This window comes from Antechinus flavipes, chromosome 5 (assembly GCF_016432865.1).
Source record: "Antechinus flavipes isolate AdamAnt ecotype Samford, QLD, Australia chromosome 5, AdamAnt_v2, whole genome shotgun sequence".
NCBI lineage: Eukaryota > Metazoa > Chordata > Mammalia > Dasyuromorphia > Dasyuridae > Antechinus > Antechinus flavipes.
This window is the reverse complement of record NC_067402.1, coordinates 147,209,650-147,236,023: the sequence shown is the minus strand read 5'-3', so window position 1 is coordinate 147,236,023 and position 26,374 is coordinate 147,209,650. Positions and strand designations below refer to the sequence as shown.

Below are 26,374 nucleotides of genomic sequence, written 5' to 3'. Positions count from 1 at the left end.
CCTTTTTTATTTTTTAAGATATTGAACAATTTCATATCCAAGTCTTCAGGGAAGATGAAAATAAGGTGGTAAGTACTTCAACCCTCTCTACTCCCATGATTCAAAATTCTTGGGCAAACAATTCATTTCTATCATTTTTTTTAAAAGACAGAGTAATACTATTGGGATATAAAAATAATATTTTAGTCGATAACTTTATAGAATGATGATGATGATGACGTTAATAGCTGATATTTGTATAAAGCTTTAAGATCTGCAAGGTATTTTATAAAGATCCTCTCTTTTTTTTTCCCCTCACAAAACCCTGAGAAGTTGGTGATAATATTCTCATTATTTTAGATGAGTAAACTGAGATAGACAGAGATTTAAGTGACATAGCCAGTAAGTGTCTGGGGAAGTAGTTGAACTCAGGTGTCCTGATTTTAGGTCTAGTACTTTATTCATTTGTGCCATTTAGCTGCATTTTATCATCCAGTCATATTTTCATTTGTAAGGGATACAAGCTATCAGGAGGCAGCTCCTATAGAAAAGTTGATGGAGTTAATCGATGAACATGGATTTAAATGCTGCCTTTGTAACTTGTCTACCTTCTCCAGATCTCAGTTTCATTCTCTGTTAAAAAAAAAAAAGAAGGGGTTGAACCAAGTGACTTTTAAAATTCTTTTCTACTATTAATCTAAGATTCTATGATTTCCCTCAAATCTGCTACAAACTTATAGGTTTGACCAAATGAGGATACTAATAATATAAGAAATGCTAATGTTTACAAAGTGCTTTAAGATTACAAAGTACATTACCTATAATATCTCATTTGATAATCACAACAGGTGTGTGAAATATATACTACAGATATGATTATACATATTTTACATATTGAAAATGGAGTCAATTTAGATTGAATTGGCACTCAACTACTAAGTGTTGGAGGGGAATTTGAGCCCAGGTTTCTCCTGACTTTAAATTGCATATTCTTTCTATTATGGCACCTCTTATTTATGGATGATTTGAAAATTAGCTTGAGTTGTCCAAGACTGGGAGGCAAATTTTCCTAGTGCCTGCTTGCCTCTTGCAGAATGCTCTCTGCATTACCTAGGATCCATCCATAGGAGATCAGAGGAAACCAGTCTTCAGACTGCAGACTAGTCTTCTATCATCCTTAAATGATGCAGCATGTTATAGTAGACTTCCAATAGGCTAAATCCCATTCTCCCCTTATCAGCCCTTGAAGAAAAATTTACCCTAATTTTGAAATACAACTAAAAGTTAAAGCTCTCTCACCTTGGTTGTCCATTTATTTCTACTGTTGGTCTACCTGACTCAGTCTTACTTTGATGTCAGATGGGTAAATTGGGATGGGGGTGACAATTATAGAAATGCTATAATTACTGCAGGATAGTAAATATAGTGATTCTCAGATTTTTTTGAACTTTTTATAACTTTTTTTCCTGAGGCAATTAGGATTGAGTGACTTACCCAGGGACACACAGCTAGGAAATATTAAGTGTCTGAAGCTGGATTTGAACTCAATCTTGACTTGAGGGCTAGTACTCTTGCCATTGCACCATCTAGCTGCCCACCCTTTTTTATAACTTTTAAGCTTTACTTGGATACCCCTCTTTCCCAAAAACTTTTGTTTATGTAAGATTTATTTATTAGTATTTACCATATTAGAAATTTAAATGTCTTATTATTATTATGAAAATTATTTTGACCTTGTAGATCCCTGGGGATACCAGGCTTTGAGAAATGTCTGTAGCAGAAAGAACCCTGGTTTGTTAATAAGGATACCTGAGTCTGAAACTTACTTTCACATTTAATCCTTTGGATGAATGGCTTTGGAAAAAATCATTTAGCCTCAGTTTTTTGTCTATAAAGTGAAGCGGTTGAACTAGATGACCTGTCTGGTACTTTCCTGTTATGTAATTCTGTATTGTTTCAGATAAGTATTTGACTGTAACTGTGGGTGTGTTTGTCTGCCTCTCTTTTGCCTTCAAAAGTGAGATGACATCATTAGGTCACGAAGGGCTACGATGTCTGAATTACCTGTTGCTTTGCACTGGCTATGGCCTCGCTCAGATACTTCTCTGTAAAATGCAAATGATGATGAAGTCCTATCTGAAAGAATGGTTGGGAGAATTTATTAATGAAATATTTAAGAACAATTTCCATCCATGGGAGTTTTAATTGCTGATGCCAGCTATTTTTCTTTTTAAAAATAATTATATAAGGTCTAAAAAAACATTTTACTCCATTAGGTGATTCGAAATTCTGGTCGGCTCCCAAGACACAGAATTGTTGAGGACTTTGTTTGGGCCCAATGGGATATGTCAGAACAGAGATTGTACTATTTCGTCCTGAAGGTAAAAAAAAAAAAAAAAAAAAGGAATCTAGTTGACATTTTCTTTTTTCTATATACAAGTTTGTATTCCTTATGAATATTACTTTTAAGCTATATTATTTGGAGATGTAGTTTTGTCAAAAAAGTGGTAAAAATGTTCTCTTTCTATTGTATCTGTCTATCTCTTTAGTTTTCAACAGTGACCTCTCTTGTTATGTATTGCTTTTTTTTTTTTTTTTTTTTAGAAATCAGAAAGTATCTTAAAATGCATCCAGTTTTATGCTGATGAGGATTTTAACTTAATAGTAAGTTCAGCCTTACTTATATATTTTTCCTTGTAAGTGAATTTGTATAGTAGATTACCCTTTTGAGATGTAATGCCTTCATGGGAATTATAAAATAATATTCAAGCATTCAGGACTTTCTAGGCAGGGTCATGTATTAGATAAAGAAAGATATTGAAAAAGTTAGTAAAGAAATGTACTTTGAGGAGTCAGTATCTCAGATTTTGAAGTAGGATTAGTAAAATATTAGACTATAGTTATTAGTTTTATGCGGTTAAATATCTTCATATTTGGTCCTGGAATAATTTTGAGACATAAGCATAGTGGAGGAGAACCATGTAAGCATGTATGGATTAAGCAGAAAAAAATTGATCATTAGCCCAAACATCATGCAACATTATTTTACATGAAACAAACACTTGCTTAATAATACAGTCAAGTCAATATTTGAATTGTTGATTGAGACTGTATTCCATGGACTTTATAGCAGTTTAATAGTTGATTGTGACTTGTAAACTTGCTAAAATGCATTTTAGTAATTCCATTCAATTTCTAAAGCTATGTTGACATTGCCACAGAATTATACTTTTACAGCTGCTACCTATTCCTTTACTGGACTCTCATGAGTTTTATATGGCCACAGCTTTCCTTGGATTCCTTAAAAGAACTCCTTTTCCTAGAGAAGATTTGCCAAGTCTGACCTTAAAAGATATAAATGAACCCACTATGAAAACTGCATTAGGCTTTGATTATAAAGAAATAATAAATTTTTAAAAACTCACCAGGGTTTTTGTGATCGTTTTTTAAAAATCATCCCAAGTGATGACAATGACTAAGCTCGAATTGCTCAGAGATATAGAGATGGCCTAGATTGTCTGAAGATAATGTATTTTCCCTTCCTTTTGTTAATATAAGTTTTTTGTTGCTTCCTTCTAACCTCCACCCCTGACTTTCAAGTTTGAAGTTCCCCTGGACATTTCATTTGGTGACGCCAGATTAACGTAAGCAGTTCATGGATTACTTTTGAATTTTTAAATAGAGAAATGGACAAAATGATTCATGATTCTATCTTCCCTTTATATTGAAGGATACTTAAGGACAGGGGTCATGGTTTCTTTAGTCCCTGTGATATTTAGTGCATTCCATGACACCCAGTTGACATGTGACAAGTGTTGAATTGTATCTTATCACAAATATGGGATTTTCCTGAAACATATCTGCAGAACAGGGGAGCAGAGAAAAGTTTTCTTTGTGGGGGAAATCTACTTCTCTATTAGACTTGATGAATGATTGTGGTTAAATTAACTACTTTATCCAAGAGTGAATCTCAAAGTTCTTATTGTAAATAAAGTTCGTCACACTGATTTACAGTCTTTTTGATTCTATTTCCATTTATTTTGATTTACAGTCTTTTTGATTTTATTTCCATTTATTTTGAACAGTGGAGGTGTTTCTTTTTTCCTTGTGATTGAGGGAAAAGCTTCTTATCGATCTTGATTACCAAATAGTTAGAAGTAAGATATAATTTTAGATTTTATGTATTAGCAATTTCTTTAAATCATCCCCTTCTGATTGGCTTTGTAACAAAAGAAAATCAATTAAGTAAAAATACCACATTGCACTTTTAGGAGAGAAACAGCATTCATTATTTGTTCTCCAGAAGTTTTTTGGTTTTCAATTAAGGAATGTCATGTTTAAAACAAAGGAACAAAACTAGCCTCATAAGTGTCCAAGGGTATGTTCCCCTGTACATTTTAGCTTCTTAGCAGAGCTGAGACAGTAGGGGGGTAGATGTATGCAGAAAACACAGCAGAGAATACTTTTTCACATTTTTTTTTCTTATAATGCCATGTTTTTAATGTCAGGAATGCTGTTCATCATATAGGTATTAATTTTGTGAAAAGTCAAATTGTATGTGTTACAATAAAGTCTGAATTATTCCTTTAGGCACCAACACTGTGTGCATGTATGTGTGCAATTTTCCAAACTCGCCTAGAGTACAGAAATGCCTCTTCTACCTCTTACTCATTTTTTTTACTCTATATTTTTTACCCAAAAGATAGAATAGCATGAATGTACATGTGATGGAAAGAGACATGATAGGCATCTGAAAGAATTCACACAAGGCTATCTAAACATACTAGAACCATCATCCTGAATTAGAATCATGCATTACATTTTGCTAGTTGTAGCTTGGTTTTTTTTAACCACACGAGAATTTTCAGTTCTGCTTCAGTCAGAACATGAAGATAATTTCTCTCTCTTTTTTTTCTTAGCATACTGACCTCATTACATTATTGCCATGTTCAGTTTTTATTTTAGGGTGAGAAGAGAAATGCCACTATTATTTGTATTTAACAGCACCTACCAGAAAAAAAAATGGTGAAAATACTTTTGCTTTTAGAGAAAAAAATGGCAATCTAATTTTTTTGTGGCTCAGATGTCTGTTTGGCAATAATGTGCTATTTTCTCTGGAATTAATTAGTCTTACCTATGTTCCCTTTTAGAAATGCTATTTCCATTGTAAAATGTATCTTCTTTTTTGAGAAGTCTAGAGTATTAACTCACAGACAATTGCCTATTGTTAATAAAAGGAAGTGCTATGCAAATGAAATGATTTCATTCTGAAAGTCAACATTCCCACCCATCCACTATTATTGACACAGATCTTGGGGAAGAAAAAAAAAAAAGTGAGAAAATTTTCCTTTATTATAAACCCCGTAGTATTATTCACTATTTTTGGGGAACATTAAAAAAATTTTTTAATTAAAACTTTTTATTTTCAAAACATATGCATGGATAATTTTTAATCATTAACCCTTGCAAAAACTCATGTTCCAATTCCCACACACACACATATACTCCCAACCCCTTCCCCTAGATGGCAAGTAATCCAATATAGGAACATTTTTTAAAAATGTTTGAGCAAAGATAAGAAAAATAGACCCCCAAAAAATCAAAAGTGAAAAACCAACCCATAATTTTCCTTATGAAGTGAGAATGTTATAATCTTGTTTCTGAATAATTAAAGACAGCATTATCTTTTCTTTGAAGTGTCTGGAAAGGAGTGAAGTATTTTTAAAAAGTATCTGGGGTAATTTAGCATAAATGTTTTCACTGATTGACAAACTACTATGAAGAAATTATCATTGGTTGTCTTCTTTAAATTCTAAAATGAAACCAATTCTTCTAGTTCTTATGAGATAGTTATATAGCTTACATGAATAGTGCTGGGTTGGGGATCAGGATGATCCGAGGTCAAATGTGGCCTCATATTTTTACTAGTTATGTGGTCTTCGACAAATCAGTTCCTCTCTTTTGCCTCAATAATAGTTAAAAAGTGCTTAGCCTGGCATATAAAAGGCATTTAATAAATTCTTTCTTTTATCTTTGCTTTTTATGAACATTACCATAGGTTAATCAGAGCAGTTTATGTTGAGTCTTCAGGGATGCGTAGCATGAAGGAAACTAGAATGATCCAGTGATAGATGAATGAGTGATATTTAGAAGAGACCTGAGGGATAATCTCTTCCAAGCTCCTTATTTCATATATGAGTGTGGAAAAAACAAGGCTCAGAGATATTAAGTGATTTGCCCACAATAGTCACAGAGATAATTTATGGATGAACTCTAGAATTCAGGGTCTCTGATTTCTTTCAACTGTACCTATCTCTGTTCTATTTCAGTGAGTATCTCTTGCAGGAAGGAATACAATGTATTTTGTAAAACTATTTGCAATGTTTTCTGTTCCTTTTTTTAAAATTTGTTTTAGGCTTGTGAATTTTGGGTATGAAGACTCTCGAAACCGAAAAGTGTTATCCAAAGATCTGAATCTACGTGTTTTTACAAGTCACACAGGTAGAACCAAGTTTATCTTTACCTTTGCTTTTGTTAGTCACCATAAAATATGTATGCTAGAGTTCTCTAAAAATTGTCACATTTCTGACTTGTGTTTTTCAAAATACTTAGTATTTTCAATCTATTCAAAATATATTAGAACTCTATTACATTATAGTTCATTTTAATCAGTATGAATATATTCAAATTAATATGGGAAACAAGCCTGAACTTCTTAAATTTTAAAAGTTTAAAAATGTTTAACGTTTTAAAAAATACTAGTATTCTGCCAATGTTGTTATTTTTCTATGGGTAATGCAATAACATAGTATCCAAAGAATTAAAAATAATTATCACACAAAGAAAATATAGGATAAAATGATAATATGGGCTGGTCGTAGATTGGGGATGAAAAATTTTGGCTGCACTGCTGGAGTTCTCCATTGGCACTTTTTTAATGTCAGAAGAAGACACATTGGGTGGGCCTTGTATGGTCAACTTATGGAAGACTTTGGACAAGAATCAAACAGAATGGGCAGGTATCCACTTTATAGGGGGCTTCCAAAGAGATGAAATCCCAGATCCATTTGAGAATATTGAATACCATACAAAAGATAAAGGAAAAGGTACTGGGAAAGTATAAGCAGGTTGTTACATAATAAACAAGAAATCTGAAAAAGGAACTGAGATAAAAGGATGTCATAAGAGGTATCTCTAGGTAAAGAAGAAAATGTCCTAACTAGTCAATGGTGATAAAAGGTGAATTGTCCAAGTGTTCTTTGGTTTTCTTTTAAATGTCAGGAGAAACAATACCATTCTGTCCTCCCTCACCCAACTTATTGGGTAGGATTCCTTTTATACAGGGATGCAGGTGTGAATGGGTTATAATATGGATCATTGGAAAGAAGTTTCAAATCATTGAGATCACAGATATATTTCCAAAAATAACTTTCTATAGGACAAATGTATTGTCCTTAAATGGAAGTGAATCATCAAATCATCATTAGAATATCATATGCTTTGCAAGGATTAAAGGTCTCTAGTGGAGCATCTTGGACTCAATGTTATTTAATATTTTTATTAGTGACAGGATAAAACATAAATAATATATTCATTTAATTTGCAGATGGCTCAAGGTTTAGAGAGAGATCTAGCATGTTGGATGAAAACTCGGGAATTACAAAGAATTCCATAGGTTAGGAAGTTGGGCTGAATCTAACAAGACAAAATCTAATAGAAAGAAATGTAGTGTTACATTTTTAATAAAAGATATTATTTTTTACAAATACAAAAAGAAGAAGCTTTGGGTCAATATTACTTTTTAAGAAAATCCAACTGTTTTTGTGGGCACATACTCAAGATGAATCAAAAATATAATGTAATAGCCAAAAAAGCTAATTTATGGTAGGCCACCTTAAAAAAGTCCACAGTTGTATTCATTTCTGGGAGTCAAACTTTTAGGAAAGAGATAGATAACTTAGGGGGCATTTTGAAATGCTCTCAACCAGAATAGTGAAGTCTTGCCACATGATATTTGGTGATAGAAATAAGGAATGTAAACCTGAAGAAAACATAGCATGCAGGAAATATAAAAATTGTTTCCAAATAACTGTCTGAGAAAAAGGATTTGATGAATTCTGCTTGGGCAGAATTAGAGACAAAGAAAAGAAGTTACAAAAAGGCATATTTAGGTTTGACACAAGGAAACGCTTCCTAAAAATCAGAACTGTCCAAATGTCAATGGATTACCTCAAGAGAGAGTTCTTCATGAAAGGCCTTCAAACAAAAACCCAACAGCCCCTTGTCAATAACATTGTAGAGAAATACTCTAGCAACTAGATATTATATAAATGTTAGTTTCTAAGTTATATAACATCTAAAGCACTTTATATACATTATTTCAAAGATTTGTGATCAGGTAGAAGTTGGAGTAGATGGCCTCTGAGGTTTCTTCCAATCCTGAAAGTCTGTCACAGTGTATTAGCCCTTTACCCTGGTGTCAATGTTAGATGGAGGTTAGATGGAATAAATATTTAATAAATAGTGCTCTAAAGCTTTCGGAGACATTTCTTTGATTGTTAAAGATCTGAAATTTTATCAATATGGGTTTCTCCCTCCAGTGACATCAGTCTTAGAATCCTTTTATAATTAAGTAAATGGTCTTTGAAAATTTCTGTTCCTCCAAGAAATTACCTTGTAGCTAACCTCTAAAAATTTATATTGTTTGATTCGGGCAACAGACATAGTCTTTCATCAAGTTTGTTCCTGCTGCCTTTCAATCCTGGCAGGATATTCTAGAGTTTGTATTGACTTTATCTTCAAGTATGATGAGTCAACAAAGTAAGACTTACATGAAGATTCTTAAAAACATTACTGCAAATAATTGGTTGTATTAGCCACATTGTCCCCTTCCCCCATTTACTTCCCTAAAAGTCACTAGGACTGAGTCCAGGCCAGCCTCTGTAGCCATTCTCCAGGGGGACAACTCTTGTAGAGATGGGTTTCAAGTGGTTATGAACATCAACTGGTAAACGCAAGAACTCTGGCAATAATACTCTCAGGGTTACCGGCTCAAATGTTGTCCCAGTCCCTCTAGTCATTGTCTAGGGAGCAAACTTTGTGGAAATGAGACCTGACAACTGCCTAAGAGCCATAATTTCCATCTATTCAATAGCCATCCCTACTAAAGACTCCAAAAAAGAAGGATTTTGCCACAAAAGTCCTTTATGCTGTTAGGGACCTCAAAACCAGAAAAAAATATATGTATTGACTAAATGATTAAAACAAATGGAATTTGGACACCCCAAATCACAAAACAATGGCTACTGCAGGGGGAATTGGAATGGTCAATTATGTTAATCTACCATAAATTCGCTATTCATGATAAAATTGATGCAGGGAGAGAAATAATTTGAGAGGCAAAGCTTCTTGATGAATCCTTGTACCTTGTGAATCTGCTATAAATTTCCATTGATGAGGAAGATGCATTACCATTGGGTATACCATTTGGGCTTTTCCCTTTTGTCTTGCAAATGAACCCTTCTACATGTATTAGAATGGGAGATCCTTAAATTCAGGGACTATCTTGATTTTCTCTTATCCTTATCCAGTGATAAGGATAGTGCTTTGTAGCACAGTCAGTGTTTATTAAATTTTTTTCATGGATTCATTCCTTGTAAAGTGTTGGATATTCAATTCAGTTGTTAGAAACTTCAGTTTGTCAAAAGAGCAATGAGACAATTGCAGTGTTGGGAAGTATTCTTGTTATGGCGCAATTTTTTTCAACTTTTTCACATGCCATAATTGAAACCCAATATATGACAGACATCAGCACATACATTTTGAATAGTTATTGTTTAGATTCTTCCAGCCTAAAGTTGGAAAGCTAAGGAATGTTTCTTTAGATGTATATGGTAAGGGAAATGAGAGAGAGAAGAGAGCCTATCTTAAAGGCACCTGCTTAAAAGCTGTATTTTAATAGTTGAGTCCCTTAACTGTTCTCAGTGTTCCTTATTTAGATAGTTTACCACCTGCCTTTCAGTACTGTGTGGAGTAAAACTGCTTTCTGTGGTTCTTTTAAAAATAACCTCTGTGCTGTGTTTATTCTTCTTTCTTTGTTGAATTCAGAGGTGGTACTTTCTGATTCGCTCTTTCTATTTTCACTGTTTACTGCATGATTTTATAAATGGGCTACTATATGCCATATCATATTGAGTAAAATACTTGATAAGTTTAGATGGCATGAGTTGTGAATGAGTCTGCTTTTTCCTCTCATCAGTGTCTGTGAGAGAAGAAAATGTGCCCTGTTTTCCATGGCCAACCCTGGAGACAGAATGCAGCCTATGTCAAATGGGATGCTTCCAGATTGGCTAAGATCAAGCACTTCTGAGAATCCACTTTTGTTTTCCAACCAAGGGAATTAAATGATGAGTTGTCAGTTCAGAGGTCCACAGAAGGCCTTTTCAAATGACCTGTTTTGTGTATGTGCTTAAAAAATCACTTCCTGAGAGATGTAGAATTGGAGAGGGATGGAATAAAACAGGTGGTCTGGTCTATCATATCCAAGTCCAATGTAGTTATCCACACAATAATAAGCTTAATTCTTCTCTGCATGCACATGAATGAATATAAATTCCCTAGTCAACAGAAGGGAGGAAACTCTCATTCCTTTCCTATAAAGTATTTAGCTCTAAATTGAATTTTAGTTAAGAACTGAGTCTATTTTAATAGCTAATAATCTGCTGACTAAATCCCTCTTGTGACACTTTCTATTGGAAAGGGATGGATAGAAAAAAACCCCAATCCTACATCACTTTCACAAAATTTATTAAATTGATTCTTTGGTTCCTGGGTAAGAAATTACATTTGCATTTTGGTGTTTTTATGTAATGTTATAATTATTCCAAATGATAATATCTTATGAAAAATTAATATTATAAGTTCTTATTGTCAAAAAATTATTCCCTGTTAGCCAGCTGGTTTTGATATTCTTTCATGATCATCCTCATCAATGGAAATTTGTAGCACATTCACAAGGTACAAGGGATTCATCAAGAAGCTTTGCCTCTCAAATTATTTCTCTCCCTGCATCAACTTTTTCATGAATAGTGAATTTATGGTAGATTAACATAATTGATCATTCCAGTTTCCCCTGCAGTAGTCATTGTTTTGTGATTTGGGGTGTCCAAATACCATTTGTTTTAGTCATTTAGTCAGTACAGATATCTGAGTCATGTTCCTGTTCACAGTATGGTAATTACACCAGTGTTACATTGGTTGTGGTGGTGATAAGCAGCAAGTCTTCCCTGCAGCTGTTAATGTTCTTTCCCTTTCAAATTATCCTGGTAATACTTCTCTGTGTACATGTTGTATCCTGAGTTGAATACATACTTTTTGGGAGAGGGAACGAGTTTTTATTTTGTCTTTGTTTCCCCAGTGTCTTATATCTAGTCAGTGTAAAATAAATGTTAATTGGAATAGATTGTGTCTTACTTAATGGATCTAGATCTATTTAATACTAAAAATTAGCCTCAAGGTATTTTTCACTGGGCATATTTTCCTTCTGCCATATTTTAGCATCACTCCAAATTTCTGATCTGCCTTAGAATAATGGTGACAGGAACAATAGTTTTTGAGAATAAATGAGAACTTTGCAAAAGAAAGCATTGCATAAATGCTGAATTACTTGGAGAGTCCAATGCACTAGTATAATTACCATACTTTATTTAAACAGGAACATGACTTAAATATGTATTTTGACATAATGATTGAGGAAAGGGTATTTGGACATCATTTCTTTTTGCTGTCTTCTCTTTCTTATACTTCAATGTAATATATATGGTCTAGGACTTAGGCATTACATGTTATTGGTGAAAAATTAGAAATATGAAGCATTCATCTCTTTGGGTTCCTTGGATGGAGGTAGGGCATGGTAGAATATAGCAGCAACTATTGGGTAGAATCTAGAGCAAAGCTCAAAAATAGGTTTGATGGTCACAATCAGAAGAATTTGTAAATGTGGATAAAGCCTAAGTTCTGACATAAAATAGGAAGAATAGAAAGGAGTAGGTAACAAATTCATGGATTAAGGATTTGAAGGTGAAAGGTCTAATTTTGGCTTTCTGCACTCTATGACTACATTTTTAATGTTCTTATCAGATTTTAAAATGACACAAAGGGGAGAATAGCTCACACACTGGGCAACAGAATGAAGATCCAGAAAATTCTTAATAGTCCAGAATAGTGGGCTGAATCTAATAAGATAAAATTTACTGGAGGTGGATACAGAGTTCTATGTTTGAGTTAAAAAATCAACTGCACAAGAACAAGAGTTGTGGCTGGATGACAATTTATGTGAAAAAGATCAGAGGGCTTTAGTGATTTATAAGCTTGATATGAGTTAGCCAAGTGACATGACAGTAAAAACAAAACAAAATAAAAATAAAAAAATTTCTTAAGTTGCATTGAAAGGCATAGTATTCAGGATACAGGAAGCAATAGTTTCACGTATCTTACCCTGATCCAACCACATCTAGAGCATCATGTTCAGTTCTGGGAACTATATTTTAGGAAGTGCATTAACAATCTGTAGGGTGTCTACAAGAATGTTATTAGGATGGTGAAGAGGCTTGAGACCCTAAAAGGACTGGTTAGATTAGCTATTTAATCTTGAGAGGGATCTTAAATTATTTGAAGAGTTACCATATGGAAAATGTGCAGACATATCCCAGAGGGTAGAACCAGCATAAAAAGCTTTCTAACAATTAGAGCTATAATGGACAGCCTTGGGCAGTATTGGAGCCAGAATTTTTTTTAGAGAGGTCTTCAAACCTTTTGTTGGGATTTTGTTGAGTTAGTTCCCTTTCAGGCATGTGTTGGATTAGGTGGCTTCTGAGGTTTTTTCCAACTAAAAGGTATATGATATTTTTTCTTAGTCTGTTATCATTTTACAGATGAAGAAATGTCTCTACATAATGTTTTATGTATCATTTATCAGAACTGATGCAATTTTGCTTCTATTATTTAACCATTGATTTAAGTTATATAAGTTTAAAATATTCTTAACGAGGATTAGATTATTTTTTTTTCATGCATTCTTCTGAAGGCAGAATGGTTTGGAAGCCTTTGAGTTACTTTGGTGACCAGACCAGAAAGAGTAGAAGCGTTTTATTTCTTTCAATTGCATAGGGCCTGTGGGTGCAAATGTAACTTTAAAATACAGAATATTAACTTGGAATAGTAAGTATTCTGGTTAAGATGAAGTACAGAAGTATCACTCAAGTCAAATCTGCTTATAAAGAGAGAACAAAAGCCTCAGTTGTTGGATGAGGCATTCAGTCTGTGGAATTTTTTTTAAAAGAAAAAAAAAAAAACAGAAAAAACCTCCAGTAAGATTAATGAGTTGTGTTAATGGAAGCAGATAGTGCAGATTCATCTTTTTGTTTCTCAGACTTAGAATAGATTTATATTATTCCTAGGATTTGAAAAAAAATCATGTGTCAATTCACTATATTTTTTGAGTTCACTCTTTTCATGAAGATTATTCAAGGCTCTGTGGAAAGTTAGAGGAAATGGAAAAACATGAACTCAGTCATTATGTAGTCTAATAATGGATATAGCACAAATAATGTGAAAATAAACCCAAGAGGTAGTCATACATAAAACTAGAAACTATATTTAAAGCCCATCAACTAGCTTCATATTCATCAAAATAATTGGATTTGTATATTATATGTAATGGTATGTTGTTAAATATTTAAAAACCAATCTTCAAAAAAAGTATACATGTATACTTTTTAAAAAGTATACTTTTAAGTCTAATCTACATTATTAACATTTTCTTCATCACTTCCTTAAATTTAGAAATTAACAAAACAAGAAATCAAGCTTTGATATGTAGCATATGTCTATTTCCCAGGTGTAAATGCTTACAATGAAAATTTAATCATCAGTTCTTGCAAGCTGAATCCAGCTGATTCAACACACCCTGCATTGTATATCTGTTAGCTTCTTTCCAGCTACAGCTTATTTAGTTGATCTTTTCTGTCCAGATTAGAGATGCTCAGTATAACAAAAGGGTATTTGTCTATAGAATAAGAGAACATCTAGAAAAGCATTATTTCAAGTAATTTTGATTAACTGTGTATTCTTTAGGATACAAGTCTGTTTGTAATATCATTGTTTACTGTTTCCTTTCTAGGAAGTTTGTGTGTATGTTACAACAAGAAATCGGATGTGCAGAAGCAAGTTACATATTTAGTGTTTTACCTCCATAAAGGTAATTTACTGGATATTTGTTGAATAAATTAAATACCCACTATGCAGCACATTGCTTAAGACTAGAAGAAACACCAAGATAAATTAGATTCTCTCAAAGGATTGGTTTACAAATAAAATTTTTTAAAACCTACTATGTGCCAGATACTGTGCTTAGCACATTACAAATATCATTTCTTTTGATCTTCAAGAAAACCTTGTATGGTAGATAGCCATTATTATTCTAATTTTCCAGGAAACTGAGGATGACAGAGCCTAAGTGATAGAGCTAGTAGTTTCTGAAGTTGGATTTGAACTCAGTTTAACCAGATTCAGGTTCAATGATCAGTACTCTGCACTTATCTAACTCATTCTGGTAAAGGATAATAACATATACATGGATAAATATAACATCATTAACATCATGTTAATGGTATTTTAAATACAAAAGAGGATGCTGAACTTTGAGAAGTGAAGGAAAGATAATTTCCAGTTTTATGAGAGACTAGAGGGGATAGTAGATTAGAAAATCCTTCGTGGAAGAAGTGATTATTCATAAAGGGCCTTGCATAGCATATTTGGAATAGAAATAGGCATTTTGGAATGGAGGGGGGGGAAATATGAGAAAGGGTTTCGAGGGAGGAAAACACAAGATAGTAATAATAATAATCACTGATACTTGTGTAACATGTTAAGGTTTATATCTTCACAACACTCCTGAGAGGTAGTTATTCTTATTCCCACTCTACAGATGAGAAAAGTGGAACTGGTGGAAGTAAAATTACTTTCCTTTTACCTTGGAGAGCAAGGTGTTGTCCAGTAGAATGCCAGTTTGTTCTTGGATTATTTACTTTGATTTGGTTATTTTTCCAAAATAGTAGAAGAAACTTGGATCTAGATGGGAAAAGTTTCATTATAATCATATTTTTTTAGTCTTTCCAATGTTTTCTAGTTTCTTGGTGTTGGTAGTTTTCATAGTAATGAGTAACTGTTCTCTGAAGTACAATAAAAATAAATATTTGGTTATTGTTAATTATCCTGTGATCTTGCATAATTTTTTTTGGATTCAAATGTTTCTTCAGATAGCCTTACTGTTACTCAGAATGAGAGTAAAAATTTAGTAATATTTACTTCCTTATAGTTAAGTACTGTGTGGGTAGCTAAGTGGTGCAGTGGATAGAACAGTGAGATAGTGGGTAGACTTATTTTCCTGAGTTCAAATCCAGCCTCAGCCACTAGCTGTGTGACCCCGGACAAGTCACTTCACCATTTGCTGAAGTTTTCTCATATGTAAAATGAGCTGGAAAAGGAAATGGAAAATCCCTCCAGCATCTTTGCCAAGAAAATCTCAAGTCAGGTATGACTGAAAATGACTGAACAACAACTTCCTGATTCTAATTCCTGTACTTTAGGCTATAAGTTTCAGAGAAGATGCTGTCCTGCAAAATGTTCTCACCTGGAAGTTCTCTTTATTGATGAAATTGCGGAGCTAGTTCCTACCTCCTGTAATTAAAAGTTAATTCTTTCATCTTCTATTATAGGTCAATCGGTCAATTTATTTTTATCTCACAGGTCAGAAATCTGTGGCACAAAAATCAATAAATGAAGAAAATTTTTAAATGTAGTCCAAAAATGTATTCATTGGATTGACTTAGCAGATAAGTGTCCTGCTAGTTATTAACTATCAATTTAGAGAGAAATCAATGCTGAGGAATGTTACAAATTTTTATAGCTTGTATTTAGGATGGGCTATGGCTGACTAATGATGGGTTGAAATAAAATAATTTCGGAGTATATCTTGGTAAATTTTTTTGGTTGCTTTGGATTCAGCCATTCTGCATCTTGCTCAGTTTTCCATGATAGAAAAATATTTCCATGGTAGGAGAGTAAAAGTAAATTAGGATCCAAATATATTTGTATAAATTAAAAATACAAAATAAATGTCTTTACTTTTTATGGTTTGGATCTATGGGAAAAGTTTTCAATAACTTAATCACATTTTAAAATTTGAAACCAATGGAGGGAATCACCTGAAATGTCAGGGTAAGAAAAATGGAGAATAAAACTTAATAAACTCAGCATTGTTGTGATTTATGTGAATGGCCTGACAGCATTTTTTCAATCTAGAAGTGACACCTTAGGGGAAAGAAGAGAACAGTTTTATAGAGTCTTATTGACCAAGAATCAGCTATTGATGACAGTGAACAATGGAATAAATGTACATGCCCTCCAAGTCATGGATATGGCCTAACAAAAAAATAGTTCTTTTTGTGAAACTTTGATAAAACTAACTTCTCTTTTTTTAAAAAAAGTTTTATTTTAAAAGTTTCTTAGAAAATGCAGGCTTTTTGGTTGCCATAGGTATATCTGATCCCTCAGAAATTTATTCTCTAAAAATTAAAGTAATGCTAAGTAGGAGATAAGACTTTTGAGATTGCTATAACATTTTACTTGTAGATATACTCAGAGGACAAACTGAATGTATTGCTGGGTTTTAGTGGATAGTATAGAACTATAAAGTTAAAATACCATTGTTCTACCCTGTATTATATTTTACAAAATGCTTACAGTTTTTTATGCAATGGTATCTTTCTTATGTAGAAGTTTTAATATATTATAATCTCTTCTGTATTGCATAAATTGTCTCATATTTTATTTCCTTAGGGTATAGCAAGACCTTCACTGTTGATCTTGGGACACTGGAGTATCAATCAATAAAGGATATTACTTTTCTTAATCTAGGTAGGAGATTGAATTGCAGCTTTCTTGTCATTTTCCCTCCTCCTGTCAAATAGATGATATTCTCTAGTCTTCCAGAGAGCATTTTTTAAAAAAAATTCTGCAATTACACTGTCACTTTGGGACTGCTATTATTTCTACTATAATCATTGACTTATGAAATCTCAGCCAAATCCCTGAAGGAGGTTAACCAGCTGGGAACATTTTGGAAAAAAAGTCATTCCCTTTTTAATCTAGAAACTGGGCTGTATGGCCTCCTATGATTTTAGGGTAATAGTCATGAAGGGATCATACCATGAATGTTTCTGATTTCTCAAAGATAATGTAAAAATGTTAGCAACAAATAAAATGTTTGCCAACGGTCTATAGAAAATAAGTTTAGAATCATATAGTCAGTATATGTTATCTGTAGTACCATAAGAGACTTTTAGAAAGCTTGGAGTCACAGTTCATCTTGGAGCTTTTTCATCATATGAATTTGGGAAAAGACATTTTTGGTTTTAATTTGAATGGTTTTTAGAAGAGTAGGGATTAAGTAACAACTTAGATTCTAAGTATTGTGGCACATGCCTAGTCTCTGATATTTGGGAAGAGAGAGGATGGTGGATCACTTAAACTAGATGTTCTGAAATACCTAAAACTGATTGGGTGACCACACAAATCTGGTAACAGTATGATCAGACTCCAAGACCAGAGGATCCTTAAGATATATAAAGAGTGACAAATCAGCCTAGATTGGATAAGAAGCAAATCAAAGTTTCCATGCTCATCAGTTTAGGGATCAGACCCATAAGTGAGCTGCCTTTCTAGCCTGAGCAAGATTGGTAGTCTGTGTGTGTGTGTATATGTGTATATGTGTGTGAGTGTGTGTGTGTGTGTGTGTGTGTGTGTGTGAGAGAGAGAGAGAGAGAGAGAGAGAGAGAAGCAGAGACAGACAGAGACAGACAGAGAAAGAGAGAAACAGAGACAGAGAGAGACATAGAGAGACAGAAAGACACATGTCCTCCCACAGACAGTAAAAATACATACATATCTATATAGGGAAATGGAGAGCTGCAGATATGAAGATATACTGGATTTGTTATTTTATTGATAAAACGAACTTCAGTTGAGAAAATTCCTTCAACCAATAAAGATTGGCACCTTCTCTGAATCCTATAGTCTTAGAGAGCTGCCTAGAATACTTAAGAAGTTAAGTAATTTGTTCAAAGTAGAAGTGTCTGAAGGGAAAAATAAAGCAGAGATGTCTAATGTCTAGCTCTTTCCCAATCTTTTGCATTCCTTTAGATAGGTAAAGCAGCCTAATTTAGGAGTAAAAGTTATTATCTGTAGTATTAACTGTATTTATAAAATTAATCTGTCACATATGGGATATAGCAATAGTTTAAAAACTGTAATTTCAGTCATGATGCACTTCATAGGTATAGGATCCACAATTTGTGGATTTCATATCATCCTGTATAGCATTTATCTCCCATCTCCATACTTGTTCACACTCCCTTGCTAACAAACATAGTCAAGTACAACCGTCCAATGCAGCAAATATATCTGTCCTCATCCCATAACAGGCTTGTATAGTCAGTCAGTCATCAGGTTTCAATATAGTTAATTGAATTAATCCTGAGTTCATTTGCCTTTCTTGTTGCTTTTTTATGTTATTATAATCTATTTATCTCTTTAGTTCTGCTTATTTTCCTTTGTATTTTTTCATATAAGTCATCTCATGTTTCTCTTTTTATTAGAGTAATATTCCATTCCATTCATATAGCATAATTTATTTATTCATCCCTAAAATGATGGACATTCATTTTGCTTCCAGTTTTTGCTATCATAAATAAAATGTGCCTATCAATATTTTGTTTTATGCCAAACCATTCTTTTTATTTTTTTACTTTTTTGGAATTCATAATCACTTGTGAGATTATTAATCAATAAGCATTCATTGTTGTTGTTCATCTTTCATTCTCAAAGAGGACCAATGACATCATGGGGGTGATGTCATGATTTGCACATGAATTAGATTTTAAGTGAGGCAGAGCTACACAAAGTCATCAGCTGCACTCTCTTCTGCAAAGTTATAACCCCTTACTATAGACTACTCATTTTGCTATATGCTGAGCTTACAAAGAAAAGCACAACTAGTCCTTGCCTTCCAGGAGCTCCCATTTTAATGGGGAATGAAACAAATAACTAACTTGGAAACATTCAAGATGCATACAGAATAATTGGAAGGTCCTAGGAATTAGGAGGAGAGGATGGGCTTGACAAGGAACAGCAGGAAAGATCTTCAGAAGAAGGGATTTGAGCTGAATCTTGAAGTAAGCTAAGGAAACTAAGAGGCAGAGGGGAAGAGGAGGGTACATTCCAAATCACAGCTTTAGGAGTTTGCTGGGTATAAGGTGAATTCTTCAGCTTATTTATTTTGTTTTTCTTATTAGTTGTTTGGAGAAATCTCTCATATTTGTTAATAGAGTTCAATACTTTTAAGAATGTTCAGGTTCTTTGACTTCTTCTGTACTGAGTGGGGAAATGGATCTTTGCCCTGTGTATGCATTCTAAATACCTATAAATTTTGAATAGCAAATTCCTATCAGAGATATTTATTGCAAAGATTTTTTCCTAATCAAAATCAATTGCTTTCCTTCTTGTTCTGTATGTACTTATTTGAATAAAAACTTTCTGATATCATATAATCAAAATTAATTTATCTTTTATGTTTGCTTCTATTCTTTGGTTAAAAACCCTTTTCCTACCCAAAATGGTGACAGGTATCCCATCTGGTTCTCTTTTAGTTATTGTTTTGGGGGTTTTTCTTGTTTGTATGGTTTGACCTTTTATATTAAAGTTATGTATCCTTTTTGAGTTTTTTTTTGGTGTTATGTTATAAGAAACAGCATGGTATAGGGGAGAGATCACTGATTCTGGAATTCAAATCTCACCTCTATTGCTTACTACTTATAAAGGTAAGTACGTTGGGCCTCAGTTTCTTTGTATCTAAAATGAGAGTGTTAAACAAATGGGCTTTGAGGTTTTGTTTGATCCAGCTCTACTTTCTGCTAAATTGCTTTCCAGCTTTCCTGAAAATTCTTACAAAATGGGAGCTTCTTCCTAAAGTAATTTTAAGTTTTGGAGTTTATCAAAAAGTAGGCAAATTCAGTTGTTTCTGATTTTATTTCATCTATTGACAAATAAGGGGGCAGCTAGATTGCACATTGGCTAGAGCACCAGCTTTTAAGTCAGGAGGACCTGTGTAACTTTGGGCAAGTCATTTAGCCCCACATACCTCACCAAAACAAAACCAAAAAAGGGTATATGAATGCTAATCCTTGATTTCCTGATCTGTAAAATGGGGCTCATAATACATCTGTAATAACCTTACAGTTTCAAATGAGATAAATTTTTATAAAGTATTTTGCAAACTCTAAAGCACTATGTAATTATCCATTATTACTGTTGTTACCCTCATCTTCATCAAGTGGTTGGCTCTAAATTGATAAGAGGTCTGTGGTTTTGTGATATTGCTTTAAAAAATCGACAATCTTTCTTTTGGGGTTAATACCAGATTCCTGAATTGATGTTCATCTAAAAAGCTCTGAACTCTGATTTCACAACAACAAAGATAATGTTTTTCTTTTTGACAGACTGTTATGTGGCTGTTTACCTGCCTGGCCATTTCTTTCATCTTCTTAACACTCAGCATCCTGATTTGATGTGCCACAGTCTGTTTATTACAGGTATAGTGCCAATTTTTTAAAAAAATGGACACCTCATATTTAGTTAAGTGATGGTGGTTTCTTGCCTTTGTTGATTCCGTTTCTTTTCCTCTGCCTTCCTCCCTAGGCAAGAATGAAAAGATGAACTTGCTTCCTGATGCTCCATTACAGTCACTCTCAGGGGCCTTGGCTTGGGACTGGTGCTCTGGAAAGCTCTTTAAAGTGAGCTTTAACCAGTCATCTTTGTTACATTTCCTATGGAGCAGCCCTTTGGACTATGAAAGATTGGCTGTGTTGAATTGCCTGCTGGTACAAGGCAGGAATCTAAGAGTCTTAGAAGTCCAGGTTAGAATGGAACTTGTACTTTAAAATGTAGACATGGAATAGCAAACCATTGTGAATCTTCTCAGTAGTTGAAAATATCCTTGTTATTGTTATTTGAGAGTTGTTAGATAAGTTTTTCCCATCTCTTCTTCTTACCATAGTTCTCCACTTTGTTCTCAAGCTCCTCAATTACAGCACCTTCATTCAACTTTACTGAACAGTAGAACCATAAAGATGTATGTACAATCTAGATTTCCCTTTGGATTGATTTAAATTTAATATCTATATATCTATAAATGCCTTAATTTAAATTTAAATTTAATATCTATATGCTAATCATAAACACATAGTAGATGTTTGATAAAATGATGAGAGTCTCAAATATCTGTGCCACCAAAGTGATTATGATATAATGGGGCTGGGCATTTGCTCCATGTAAGAAATATACTAAACCTGTGGACATAGATCATATAAATGGAATAAGATCCATTACAATGTGGAATTCAGTTTAAGGCAAATCTCTCTTAGACCTTATCTCAAGGGATTTATTAGATAGATATATCAAAAGTACTTTCATTTTCCTTAGACTATAAGCTTTTTTTGAGAGCAGGAACTATTTTTGTCTTTGTTGTGGTGTCCTAATAGGATAAATACTTGTACGATAAATGAATGAATTATAATACAATTTCACCTCTAACAATCTTGCATTATGGGCCTTTGAAATGGCAAAGAAATATGTCTATTTTTTAAAAATTCTAAATAGAAATTTGAATTAAAATCATCCATGTTAACACATTGACTTGTCTAAAAATACTAATAGATTTTTTTAAACTTCCTAATTCTTTAAAGATTATTCAATGGATTTTTGAGAACATGAAGACCTGTTATGCATTTGATCCTATTCAGGAATTTTTAATTGGTAGGTATGGCTGATACTGCAGTTTAAATATTTGATCCTTTTGCTTTCAGGAACACAGTAAATTATGATACCCTAGTCTGTTTATTGATGCTTAGGAGTGTTTTTATTTTGGCTGTTGTAGTCAGTGGCTAATCAAATTTCATTCTCCTGTGACTAGGTGGAAATCAATAGTTACTTAGAGATCGATGAGTTGTGATCCTAGTCTTGTGTAAATGATTTTTTTTATAAGTTATAATCTTTTTAGAATAGCCTTGAGTTGCTTTCATAAAAATAGCATAAAATTTCTCTGTTATTTTGTTTTATGTAAACATCAAATAATTTGCAAAAATATATTTATCATGTATATTTATTTTTGAATTTTAAAATTTACTTTTAATATTTAAATTTTATTTCATTTTCAATTCATAGAACAAAATAAATATTAAAATATATTTGTTTCATATGTATGTAATTTATACTTAAGAACTGACAGTTTTTAAGTATAATATAATAGAGTTCTTAAGTATAATTAACACAAAAACAGTTTTCAAAGTATAATAAATAGTTAAAATCAACATGTTGGACAGTTTTCAGAGGTGAGGGAAGAGACCATGGAAAATATGTTTTTCTGATGACTTGCAACTTCCTCTATACTGTTATAATTAAACATTCTCTTTTTTTTTTATCTAGCCTCCTTATACTGGAAATTCTGTCTGGATATTAACAACATGGATAAACTTCTTCCACATTCCTCATTACATTCTTGGAATAAAGTAAGTCAGTATAGTTTTTGATGACTAAGATATTAAGATGCTTTTATAATATACTTAGTATTAGAGCAATGTGATTTGAGCTTATCAGTGTTGCTGAAGAGCTATAGCAATGATAGCTCTCCTTCCACTCTTATTCACTAATTATGTCAGTGACATTATTGTCTTATGTGCTCTTTTGTTCCATGAAGTTATCCTGAAATCAGAGTTAATATATAGCTCCATTCTCAAAGTTCCCCAAACTTCAATTTGATAAGGCTCAGTAATTTATAAAAATGCAACCATTGGTGGAGCATCAAGATGTGGGACAAAGTAACTTCTATAAAGCAAATGTAAAAAAAATAAAAATAAAAATAAAGCAAATGTAATCCAACCAAATCTACTCTCTTCCTATTAGGAAGTCTAAATGAAGAATCTGAACCCTTTCCTCTTGGGGCACAGTGTAACACTGATGATTTGTGTAACTAGGGAAGTAAAAACAATGTGTCTGAAAGCTGCCCTGCTTTTTCTCCTGTTGCATTTATATTCCAGGACTGAACTGTTAGTGGTTGAGGCAAAGATTGATGCAAAGAAGGTGGAATCCATTTGAAGTTACCAAGCTTTTGAGAATACTGTAATGATTTAAATGTTAACTCTTCACATTTAACATTTTTAGAATTAATACTAGAAGGGACTTCAAAGTTCATCCAGTCCACCACTCATTTTATAAAAGAAGAAACTGAGACATAAGGAGATTATGAATTGTCTGGGTAGTAAAGAGGGGGATCTGAACTCAAGCACTCTAAATCAAAATACAGTACTCTTACTATACTTACTATACAATATATACTATACTCTAACAATTCCACTCAACATTTATTATGTATTTTTTATATAGAGTACTGTTCTAGGTGCTGGATGGGGGGAGAGAGGAGGTTATAAAGATTAGATAGCACACTTTGTCTTGAAGGTTTACAAAGCTCTCTTCTCCCTCAAACAACCCTATCAAGAATATAATACAAATATTCCCATTTTATAGATATAGAATCTAAAGCTCATAGAGCTTAATGATTAGCTCATGGTGAGAGATCTGGTAAATGTCAAAGCCAGGATTCAAGCCCACATACCATGATTCTAAGCCTGCTGGTCTTTCTCCTACATTAAGATGTCTGCAGAGAGAAGAGTAGATTAAATTTGTATAACCTTTTAAAAAAGGGCTTTATTTATGTCCATTATCTCATTTAATTATTATCTTCCATTTTATAGTTAATGAAACTGATTAGTAAAACAAGACACTGGCCATGTTTTCATGAAATTTATGACATAGTAAGGTGATATGACAAGTTCACAGATAATTATAACATAAAAATATTACATGTTAATAGAATAAGATCTTCAGGTCAGGTGTTATAATTTAAGGAGGAAAGAGATTCCTGAGGAAATCAAAGAAATCTTCACATAGAAAATAGTCTTTGGGCTGAAATTTAAGGGATATGTAGGATTCCAATGGGTAGAAAGGGAAGGGAAAATGTAAAGAAGGAAAAGTATGGAACACGAATGCAAGACAGGGAATAGTTTATTTTTGCTGGGATATGAAATGTGTGAAGAGGTATTGTAAGAGAAAATGTCTAAAAAACATAGACATTGGGACAAGTAAGTAGTGGAAGACCTGAGTTCAAATGTAGCCTCAGGCACTTACTAGCTGTATGACCCTGGACAAGGCATTTAACCTTATTTGCCTCAAAAGAATAAATAAACAAAAAACCTATAGATATCTAGAGAACTAAGACTGATTTTCATTTATTATTGGTATCTCCAGGGTCTTATACACAGTAGATTCTTAAATGGGAGTTCAAAGAGTCATAGATCTAGATCTGGAAGCAACTATAGAGGCCATATATTTTCAAACTTAATTACATGTGAGAAAAGTGAGCCATGGAGAGATTAAGTGAGTTGCTCAGACATTAAGTATCTGAGGCTGGATTTCAACCCAATTCTTCTTGACCTCTGTCCATTATTCCACACTGCTTCTAACTTCTTAGAGTTTGTTGGTTGACTGGGTGAAGAGCCTCAAATGTCAGATTAAATAGCTTAAACTGAATTCATGAGGCAAGTGGGAGTCATTCTGAGCAGAATTTAGTATATGAAAATAGTCCTTGAAAAGTAAATATGAGTTATGTTTGAAGCAAAATGGAAAATAAGTTAATCTCTAAACTATTCAAACTTTTGTAGAGCCCTAATGTTTACACATTTCTAAAAGCCCTTTTTCCTACTTCAGACTGTATTTATACAGTTGCCAACTTCTCAGTCTATATGGTGCAATTTTCCTCCTTGCCACTGTCTTTTCATCCCTTTTATTTAACTACATTCTGAAAGTAAATGCAGAATTTGTAGCAATTCAACAGGAAGTTTACAGGTTAAACCACACTGAAGCCAGGAAATGTATGATCTTTGTCCTTCCCCAATCACCCTATTTATTTCCCCTAGTTTTTTGAATATCTCATTATCAGTGCCAAAGATGTAGAGAAATAGAGAGAGGTTAACTTATCCATATGAGTTTACATATTCATATATTAGCTGGATATCATCTGAGTGAATTACCTTAGGAAGAAATGCCTCTAACTTGGGTGGATAAAAGAAAATGGTGGTTTGTAGATGATGTCCTTCTTGGTTAGGGTCTGGCTCTGCCTTGTTCTTGGGAAAATGAGAAGACACATTGTAATAGACATAAAAAATGTAACTTCAATATTTGCATATGCTAAGAAATTTGCTTAGAAAACCACTTTTAACCACTTTCTAGTTAATGAGCTAATGTATTACTTTAAATGGTTTGTTTTTAGCAATTATACACACTGGTTAACCTCTTATTTCCTAAATTTGCAAATGTGCATAGTGCTGATGGGGCACTTAGTAATATGCAATAAATAAAGATTTGTTGGTTTATATCCACAGAAGAAGTATTAGGTTTACCTTGATTCTATATGGCAACATAAAAAAGAATACTTCAGTACCATATTTACAAGGACACCAAACAATATGGTGACTTTTATGCCCACAAAAGAAAGATAATGCTGTAGTTTGGAGAATGTTGAACCTGAAGTTAAGAAAACCTGCATTCAAATGAAACCTCAGGGACACTTACTAGCAGTGTGATACTGGGCAAGTTACTTAACTCTACCTCAGTTTCCTCATTTGTAAAATGGAAAAAATAAGAGCATCTACCTCCCAGGGTTGTCATGAGGTAATACATAGTAAGATATATTTGTAAGGTGCTTTGCAAACGTTTAAGTGTTACATAAATACTAATTACTACTACTTTTATATTCTCCAGCAGTCTTAGTGATAATAAGATTTGCTATCCTTAGGTTTTTTTTTTATTATAGCTTTTTATTTACAAGATATATGCATGGGAAATTTTTCAGCATTGACAATTGCAAAACCTTTTGTTCCAATTTTTCCCCTCCTTCCCCCCACTCCTTCCCCCAAATGGCAGGTTGACCAATACATGTTAAATATGTTAAAGTATAAATTAAATACAATATATGTATACATGTCCAAACAGTTATTTTGCTGTACAAAACAAATCGGACTTTGAAATAGTGTACAATTAGCCTGTGAAGGAAATCAAAAATGCATGCGGACAAAAATAGAGGGATTGGGAATTCTATGTAGTGGTTCATAGTCATCTCCTGGAGTTCTTTCACTGGGTGTAGCTGGTTCAGTTCATTACTGCTCCA

At 33.2% G+C, this 26,374-nt stretch overlaps 1 protein-coding gene across 1 annotated transcript in view; it reads left to right on the top strand.

The window, feature by feature from the left end:
* GSAP (gamma-secretase activating protein) overlaps positions 1-26,374 on the top strand; it is a 102,331-nt gene that overhangs the window by 31,110 nt on the left and 44,847 nt on the right. The window contains exons 8-18 of the mRNA XM_051962019.1: positions 19-68; positions 2,256-2,360; positions 2,584-2,643; positions 3,580-3,623; positions 6,395-6,480; positions 14,159-14,236; positions 16,879-16,956; positions 20,595-20,687; positions 20,794-21,011; positions 21,840-21,909; positions 22,579-22,661. Coding sequence (XP_051817979.1) covers positions 19-68; positions 2,256-2,360; positions 2,584-2,643; positions 3,580-3,623; positions 6,395-6,480; positions 14,159-14,236; positions 16,879-16,956; positions 20,595-20,687; positions 20,794-21,011; positions 21,840-21,909; positions 22,579-22,661 — 965 coding nt within the window. The remainder of the gene's footprint in view (positions 1-18; positions 69-2,255; positions 2,361-2,583; positions 2,644-3,579; positions 3,624-6,394; positions 6,481-14,158; positions 14,237-16,878; positions 16,957-20,594; positions 20,688-20,793; positions 21,012-21,839; positions 21,910-22,578; positions 22,662-26,374) is intronic.